The sequence below is a fragment of the Oncorhynchus mykiss genome, chromosome 19 (genome assembly GCF_013265735.2).
Source record: "Oncorhynchus mykiss isolate Arlee chromosome 19, USDA_OmykA_1.1, whole genome shotgun sequence".
NCBI lineage: Eukaryota > Metazoa > Chordata > Actinopteri > Salmoniformes > Salmonidae > Oncorhynchus > Oncorhynchus mykiss.
In genome coordinates, this window is record NC_048583.1 from 15,340,554 (window position 1) to 15,349,866 (window position 9,313).

Below are 9,313 nucleotides of genomic sequence, written 5' to 3' on the forward strand. Positions count from 1 at the left end.
CACCCTATTCTGCATAAACAGAACTTTATAACCACAATATACACTTGCTAAATATACCCACACACTAACAAACACTTACTGTAACACGTCAAAATAGTTTAGTCATGTTTGTCTGACTTTTAACTTATCGTAGCTGACTTATTTTTACCCACAACATAATATGTATGTCCACCATGATGGGTTTAACAACAATTAAGTCATTCTGTAACTACATTATAGGACTCAAATGTAGTGGGGATGGGTAAACACTCTGGGGCCGTACTTGCACAAATTTGAAAAAGGTTCAGATTTATTTTTTTTGTCACTGATCTACAGTGGAATTATGTTTTTACAAATTAATTTTAAAAAGAAAAGCTGAAATATCTTGAATCAGTAAGTATTCAACCCCTTTGTTATGGCAAGTAACAGTTCAGGAGTACAAATTTGCTTAACAACTCACATAATAAGTTGCATGGACTCACTGTGTGCAATAATTGTGTTTATCATGATTTTTTTGCATGACTACCTCAACTCTGTACCCCACACATACACACAGTTATCTGTAAGGTCCCTCAGTTGAGCAGTGCGTTTCAAACACAGATTCAACAACAAAGACCAGAGACATTTTCCAATTCATCACAAAGGATACCTATTGGTAGATTAAATGAAAAAAGCAGACATTGAATATCCCTTTCAAAATGGTGAAGTTATTATATAATTACACTTTGGATGGTGCATCAATACACTCAGTCACTACAAAGATACAGGCATCCTTCCTAACTCAGTTGCCGGAGTGGAAGGAAACTGCTCAGGGATTTCACCATGAGGCCAATGGTGACTTTAAACCAGTTACAGAGTAATGGCTGTGATAGGAGCAAACTAAGCATGGTCAACAACATTGCAGTTATTCCACAATACTTACCTAATTGACCAAGTGAAAAGGAGGAATCCTGTACAGAATAAGGCACTAAAGTAATACTGCAAAAATGGTGGCAAAGCAATTCACTTTTTGTCCTGAATACAAAGTGTTATGTTTGGGGCAAATCCAATAGAAAACATCACTCTCCATATTTTCAAGCATAGTGGTGGCTGCATCATGTTATGGGTTTGCTTATAATCATTAAGGACTGGGGGAGTTTTTCAGCATTAAAAAAATAAACAGAATAGAGCTAAGCACAGGTAAAATCCTAGAGGAAAACCTGGTTCAGTCTACTTTCCACCAGACACTGGGAGATTAATTTACTTTTCAGCTGCGCAATAACTTAAAACACAAGTCCAAATCTACACTGGAGTTGCTTTTTTTTCTCATTTAACCTATATTTAACTACAAAAGTCAGTTAAGAACAAATTCTTATTTACAATGATGGCCTACCCCGGGCCAAACCTGGACGACGCTGGGCCATTTGTATGCCGCCCTCTGGGACTCACAATCATGGCCGGATGTGATACAGCCTGCTTACCAAGAAGACAGTGAATGTTCTTGAGTGGCCGAGTTACAGGTTTTCAAGCAGATTTAAGTCGAAACTATGGCAAGACCTGAAAATGGTTGTCTAGCAATGATCAACAAACAATTTGACAGAGCTTAAAGAATAATGGGCCAGTGTTGCACAATCCAGGTGTGGAAAGCTCTAAGAGACTTAACCAGAAAGACTGATCCACTTGTCATGAATGGACGCCAGGACCTACCAGAAGGAGCAAAGATTGGTATTGTAACATGTGAATCAATATGATTGCAGTGGGTTAAACCTCCGAATGTAATTCACTGTTCACTTCATGCCTGACTACCCATCCACATCGCTCCGGTAGGTTTAGTCTGACCTGTTCAAACTTCAACATAGTATCTGTTTGTGTGTGAGATATCACCCGTTCTAACTGACATTGGTAATAGAAGAGTGACTATGTTTGTATGGGTTCACAGGTACAATGTAGAAAAATAGTCCAAATAAAGAAAAAACACTGGAATGGGTAGGTGTGGCCAAACTTCTGACTGGTACTGTATTTCATTACGCCATAAATTATCTTCATAAATTCTCGTTCCGCTACTGGACGGAGAGCATAGATGAGGAGAGCGTAGATTCTCGTCAGAGATCGCATTTATTTTGTGAAGTTGCAAAATATGACAATTTCATTCAGGACAGGAGAATCATTGTTTCAGTTTATAATAAAACATGTTTTGGTTACTTACATTTTCCAAAACTTGTTTCTAGAACTTTCCAGCAAGTCAAGCTACTTAGCTGGCTAGTACTGGCTAGGCGCATCACATCAAAAATAATCACACATTAGCAACTTCTTCGGTGGTTTACTATTTTCCCTTTTGTACTATTTTCACATCATTACAACACTGTATGTACATAATATGACATTTGAAATGTCTTTATTCTTTTGGAACTTCTGTGAGTAATGTTTACTGTTAATTTGTATTGTTTATTTCACTTTTGTTTATTATCTACTTCACTTTCTTTGGCAATGTTATCATATGTGTCCCATGCCAATAAAGCCCTTATATTGGCATTTAAATTGAATTGAGTTGCAGCAGTGCGGATTGCCTCCCAATGAAATGAATAGACTTCTGCCTGAAAGCATACAGTTAGACGCAACCGGTGTGTACACGGCATTGCACCGTGTAGCACCCACTTGGGTGATGCTACTCAAAAGCAGCCACAAAGGTCAGAATAGTTTATCACACTTCAGTTGCCACTTCTACGAGCCAACGCAGTCCTCTCTCCTCTTTTCCCCTCAAGCCAACTAACTGATTTGAATCATCAAAATGATCAGATTATGATAAAAAAATATGAATTAAAAAGAAAACAGGAAGTCAATTGAAACAATTCCATTACAAAAAAAAACACAACAACTTATGATTATAAATATTAAAAAATTGTACATAAGGGATCAACCTCTCTGGCTGCTATTACGGCACCATGGTGACAAAAATCTCCCATGGCTGAAGCAAACAATGCCACTCACTTACTCAGCCACACAAGTCACACACTCAAAGTTGGCTGTATTTATACTGATGTACGTCACTGTGTATATCAATGCAACAACAACCAAAACATGCTAAAGTCACGTCCCTCTTAACTGTCCCTCAACAGAGCTCACAACACAAGCTTACCTGGGTTATTCTGATGAAACTGGCACTTGACAAAAAAATAATTATATATACACAGTACCCTCAAAAGTTTGGACACACCTATTCATTCCAGGGGTTTCTTTATTTTTACTATTTTCTACATTGTATAATAACAGTGAAGACATCAAAACTATGAAATAACACATGGAATCATGTAGTAACCAAAAAAAGTGTTAAACAAATCAAAATACATTTTATATTTGAGATTCTTCAGTGGCCACCCTTTGCCTTGATGACAGCTTTGCTGGGAAATGGCAAATTTATTGTGTTTGGTTTCATCATTTTAAGAACGAAAATTGAATATAAACTAATTTCTCGTTTATGGTTTCAAAATTGTGCGTCGAGGAACAGAAAACAAAATGTATCCCATTTTTTGTTTCGTTCTCACCCAGAAGTACACGTTAGTTATTCAGAGTGCATGGGGGGTTTGTTTACAGTCTGGGTTGATCTGCACTGTCGGCATCACACAGAAAAGATTAGACCTTTGTGTGACAGGAAGTTAAAAATAGTAATGTTAGCTAAAATGCTGAATTTACCATGAAATTAGCATGCCAATAGAACAAAATCAACAACTGAAATTGGCTTGCACTAGGTGGCTAGCTAGCTAATGTTAATGCTTGCAAGCTAGTAAGCTGGCTAACGTCTGGCTATAGTCATGTTAGCTAGAAGTAGCTAGTGGAAGTAAATTAGTCCCTCAACCTGCTAAGATGAAGCTGCCCAGTCAGAGGTACTTGATGCAGAAAGGTGACATTTCTCCATTACATTCTGTAGCTAACTTAGTTAGATCTTCTGGCTGACTAATGCTGGTGCTCATTGGCTGAGTAATAATGAACTGAAGTTACTGTAAATCGTTACATATCTGGCACTTTGCATAGCTATTGCTTACACATTCAATACAACAATATCCAGTCAAACTACAGCCAATGCTAATACTGTGTTTTTGTATGGGCGGGTGTGGATTCAGAATGTGCCTGTAGGAGAAGGGCACAGTATGGCATCTCAGCATATCATGAACTTCATCCATAGTTTGCCTCTGGACTGGTGTCCACATCAGGCTATTGACTTGCTACCTATTTGTTAGACTGTGTCCCTTTCACAGAATTTGAATGTCACGTCGAGTGCTCTCTCTCTTTCTCTCCAGGATACATTAAGGGAAGTTGCTTTGCTGTTGGCACCAATCCCACGCTGCCAAACAACATCAACTACTTCATCCCCCTCATTTTAAACTTTTCTAACTCTTGTTCAAGTGCTCTTTGATTAAATCGGATTGAATAGATGTTTAATTTGCAAGTGTGTTTTTTTATTGAAAGTTGTGGGTTGGCTCTTGATTGGAGTTAAACGTTTCAAAGGATAACTTGAGCATTTTCCAGTTAGTTTTGGCTCAGAGTAAAACCCCTCAATCCCTGTCCTAATTTCAACAAATTCAACAAACCTTTACATGGTGTAATAGCTGATACATTGGTCTATCAAAATCTACATTTCAAATGTTGTTAATATTAAGTCGAATATTTGCTTGTTTACTGAAATTAAGCAAACTTTTAGAATTTTACCTACCAGGAAATGGTGAAGCGATTTCTGCATAGTACATGTTTAAGACAACGTTTATCAAAACCTGGGCCTGTAGCCACAAAGAGTCTCAGAGTAGAAGTGCTCATCGAGAGGATCAGGCCCCCATCATAGAATTATTCATTATGATCTAAAAGACTAAACTGATCATAGATCATCACTCCTACTCTGAGATGCTTTGTGGATACGGGCCCTGACCTAATACACTACATGACCACTACATGCTCGTTGAACATCTCTTTCCAAAATCATGGGCATTAATACGCAGTTGGTCCCCCCTTTGCTGAAATAACAGCCTCCACTCTTCTGGGAAGGCTTTCCACCAGATGTTGGAACATTGCTGCAGGGACTTGCTTCCATTCAGTCACAAGAGCGTGACTGAATGGAAGCATTTCGCTACACCCACAATAACATCTGCTAAACGTGTGTATGTGACAAATAACATTTTGACTGATGTTGGACGATTAGGCCTGGCTCGCAGTCGGCATTCCAATTGATCCCAAAGGTGTTCGATAGGGTTAAGGTCAGGGCTCTGTGCAGGCCAGTCATGTTGTTCCACACCGAACTCAACAAACCATTTCTGTATGGACCTCGCTTTGTGCACAGGAGCATTGTCATGCTGAAACAAGAAAGGGCCTTCCCTAAACTGTTGCCACAAAGTTGGATGCACAGAATCGTCTAGAATGTCATTGTATGCTGTAGCGTTAATATTTCCCTTCACTGGAACTAAGGGGCCTAGCCCGATCCATGAAAAACGGCACCAGACCATTATTCCTTCTCCACCAAACTTTACAGTTGGCATTATGCATTGGGCAGGTAATGTTCTCTTGGCATCCACCAAACCCAGATTTGTCCATCGGACTGCCAGATGGAGAAGTGTGATTCATCACTCCAGAGAACGCGTTTCCACTGCTCCAGAGTCCAATGGCTTCGAAAATTACACCACTCCTGCTGACGCAGACCATTTTTATGCGTTACTCGCTTCAGCAATTGACAGTCCCGTTCTGTGAGTTTGTGGGGCCTACCACTTAGCGGCTGAGCAGTTGTTGCTCCTAGACGTTTCCACTTAACAATAACAGCACTTACAGTTGACCAGGGCAGCTCTAGCAGGGCAGACAATTTTCGAACTGACTTGTTGGAGAGCTTGCATCCTGACTGTGCCACGTTAAAAGTCATTGAGCTCTTCAGTAAGGCCATTCTACTGCCAATGTTTCTCTATGGAGATTGCATGGCTGTGTGCTCGATTTTATACACCTGTCAGCAACGGGTGTGGCTGATATAGCCAAAGGGGTGTCGACGTACTTTTGTATATATAGTGTAACATGCAGACAATAGTTAACATTGGGCTCACCTCAGTGATATTTTGTGGTCCTATGCTGCTCAGCTGGTTCCTCTGTGGGTTCAGGAGTACGTGAAGTCTGGTTGACCTCCATGACCATGGTCCCCTCAGGGTTCCCCAGACCCTCCTCACACCCCTACTCCTTTATCAGCAGCACCTCCTATTCCTGGAAGAGAGAGGTGATACATATTACACTGACGTACACTCCCTCAAGTACGTACACACAGATAATAAACACACTTTCAACATGGAGTGTTTACCCATGCCCACCACATCTGAGTCCTATACTGTAGTTACAGAATGACTTCATTGTTGTTAAACCCATCATGGTGGACACATGATGTTGTGGATAAATGTGAGTCAGCTATGATAAGTCAAAAGCCATTAGACAAACCTGACTAAACTATTTTGACGTGTACAGTAGGTGTTTGTTAGTGTGGGTATATTTAGTAAGTGTATATTGGTTATAAATCTCTGTTGTGTGTATGTAGAATAGGGTGAGATCAGATGTGATATATATTAAAGAGAGTCTCAAATAAGGAGAACAAAGTTAAAATGTTTATTTATTAAACATACACATTTTAAACCACACATACATCTGCATGAACTTGATAAACTGCATTAATATCAAGTATTGAATGGAAGTAATGAAATAGGAATTTGTGAACATCATATCGCCTACACAGTACAAATACAATATGTAACAGACTCATTAGGCTTATATATGCATTTTATATCATTATGTCTGGATGCAATATTCTACCCAGTAAAATTTAGCACTGAAATCTGTTACTCTCATTATTCCAAATGCATCTGTGGATCTTTTCTGTTGACAACATTAATCTTTGTATTTAATGCAGGGTTCAATGTCAAAGTCAGAAGCTATCAAGTGGAATGGTTACTTTCTATGTTATAGAGTGGAATGGTTTTTCTGCTGCTGTATCCTCAGGTAGTTACTCTCTGAATGGCCTCTCTCCCGTGTGGACCTTCAGGTGCATCTTCAGATGGTGCTGGTGGGAGAACCTCTTCTCACACTGTTGGCAGCTGTAGGGTTTCTCCCCTGTGTGGACCCTCTGGTGCCTCTTTAGGTTGCCAGCATGGGCGAACCGCATGTGACACTGGGTACAGCTGTAGGGTTTTTCCCCTGTGTGGACCCTCTGGTGGATCTCCACCTTCTGAGGGCAGCTGAAGCCTTTGTTACAGAACATGCAGAGGAACCGCTTCTCTTTACCGCCTGTTTTTGCTCCCCCTCCCCGAGCCTTGGACCTTTGGTCGTTTGAGTTCAATACCTGATCGAATAGGCCTTGTGAATCGGAAGGTGCCATCGACATGGACACGGAGTGTAAAGAGGAATTGGTTGTGACATTTAGATTTGTCTCTAAGTTTTCCCTGTAGTCTAAGAAGTCACTGCTGTTGCCCTGCGAGTGTCCTTCTCCTAAATGAGTCTCAACTTCATTCCATGTCAGAGGAGCATCGCCCTCCACTTTCACAGTCACATCATCTAAGGCCAGACCATCCCCTTTCTCATCTAGGCACTCTTCAGAATATACACTACTACTGTACCGGTTCCAGTCTCCTCTCATTGGATTAGTCTGTGTATCTAAGCCCACAGGCATGTCACCAGGTATCATCCCTGTCTCAGCAGTGTAAGAACAAGATGGATCATTGCCAGTCTGTAATGAGTTACCTGAGTCCTGATGGGACAGAACCGTCCTCGGGTTACCGTAAAGTAAATACTCTGAGCTGGGAGAAGAACGACAGCCCAGTCCCCCCAGCCCCAGTATCTCTGGGTCAGATCCGGTGTGTAAAATCCTTTGTGTTACAGTTAAAGTGTCTGTCTCTGACTTGAGGACGGTGTTCTGCGTTCCACTGTCCTCTGTGATGCTGCGTCGGATCCTGGGCGACACTAGGGTGGTGGAGGGGTCCTCTGTGGCTACAGGAGGCACTCCAGCCGCTCCAGTCTGGATGTTTCTGCTGTGTTGTGGATCCTCCCCTCCTTCAGACCTCTCCAGCTTGACCCCAGGACCTGCAGTCTCTGCATCTGCAGGCTGACAAGGAGGAGGTTATTACCGGTACATGAGTAGGATTAAATAATAATGTCATAGGGAAGTCTCACAAGCTCCCCTATGGCAGATAAATGAGTATGTACATGTAAGCAAGTGAATAGCCGAGGGGATCCTTTCTGAAATAAACGGGATACATTTGATGTACTGTAATTTTTATGTAATACTATTACACTAACTTCTATCACGATAACGTGCTGGGTTGAGGTTCCACTCCCCTCGTCAACAGTGATTGGTTGGTCATCTCTACATGTTTTGTGTCCCGCTTGCTTCACAAAGCTCCTGTAGCCTCCAGTGAGATGTCCTTCACCTGAGAGAGTGATTGGGGGAAAAGAGATGGTTAGGTTAGCCACTGTCAATGATCAACACTATAATGTACACTATTGACCGTTTTGACACTGTCTAGAACTGACAAGGATGTAAGGTAACACTTTGCATAACTTCTTGATATACAATTTATAGATTGATTGACTATGTTCCATGCAGTATATTGTTTTCAATAAGTAAATAATAGGACATTCCGTAAATAAATTATCTGGTTAGAACATTATATTTTGTCTTTGTGCAAAATAGCCAAGCGATTATTGCATACTAGCCAACAAACTGACCAAGACCCAATTCTGGTTAACCATATGTGGTTAAGACATCTAAAATCACAGCGTGGAAAAAGCGACAGGCCCTGCTCTTCGTTCTGAAAAATGTACCTCTTGCCATTCCTCTGTTTCGGTCGAGGATCTTGACACTACTGGGACGACTGGCGAGGACGCGCTCTCGCGTTGTTCTATCTGCGCGCTCCCGTGCAACCTTTGGTTCCAATAGGTGTAGTTTCCTCCGCAATGCCCTGTTTTCTTTCTGGCTTCGAGTTATTTCCAAACGAAACACTGCATAGTCGTCGTCTACGAGTTTACAGATATCTGCCACGGCTGCGTTCGCTAGTACCTCCATGATGGAGGCTATTTGAGTGTGAAAAACCACACAGTTAGCCATGTTGGCTAATGTTCACTGCTAGCTAAACTGGCGTTAACTATATAACGTTTATCAACCAAGCCCTGCGAATTAAATACTATAGGGTGTACGTGTGTGCAGCTAATTTGTCATATTTTGAGTTCCAGTGTGTTAATAAACGTCCAAATAACAAATAAAAATGCTAACGTGTAAATTGTACTTTGTCGCTGTTCACTTCCGGTTACACTGACGAGAAAGGGATCTTATTGGTCGGCGTCATAGCTCAAA

The 9,313-nt window shown here is 41.1% G+C and overlaps 1 protein-coding gene across 2 annotated transcripts in view; it reads right to left on the bottom strand.

The window, feature by feature from the left end:
• Window positions 1-6,553: 6,553 nt before the first annotated feature.
• Window positions 6,554-9,313, bottom strand: part of LOC110498503 (zinc finger protein 7) — a 147,492-nt gene continuing 144,732 nt past the window's right edge. Inside the window, exons 1-3 of one of the 2 annotated variants that reach the window (XM_021575161.2) lie at window positions 8,785-9,266; window positions 8,260-8,390; window positions 6,554-8,065 (exon numbers count right to left, since the gene is read on the bottom strand). In XM_021575161.2, the coding sequence (XP_021430836.2) occupies window positions 6,971-8,065; window positions 8,260-8,390; window positions 8,785-9,067 (1,509 nt within the window). In that variant the 5' untranslated portion in view covers window positions 9,068-9,266 and the 3' untranslated portion in view covers window positions 6,554-6,970. Of the gene's footprint in view, window positions 8,066-8,259; window positions 8,391-8,784; window positions 9,267-9,313 lie in introns of those variants that run through there. The other variant, XM_036953767.1, reaches the window with a different exon arrangement.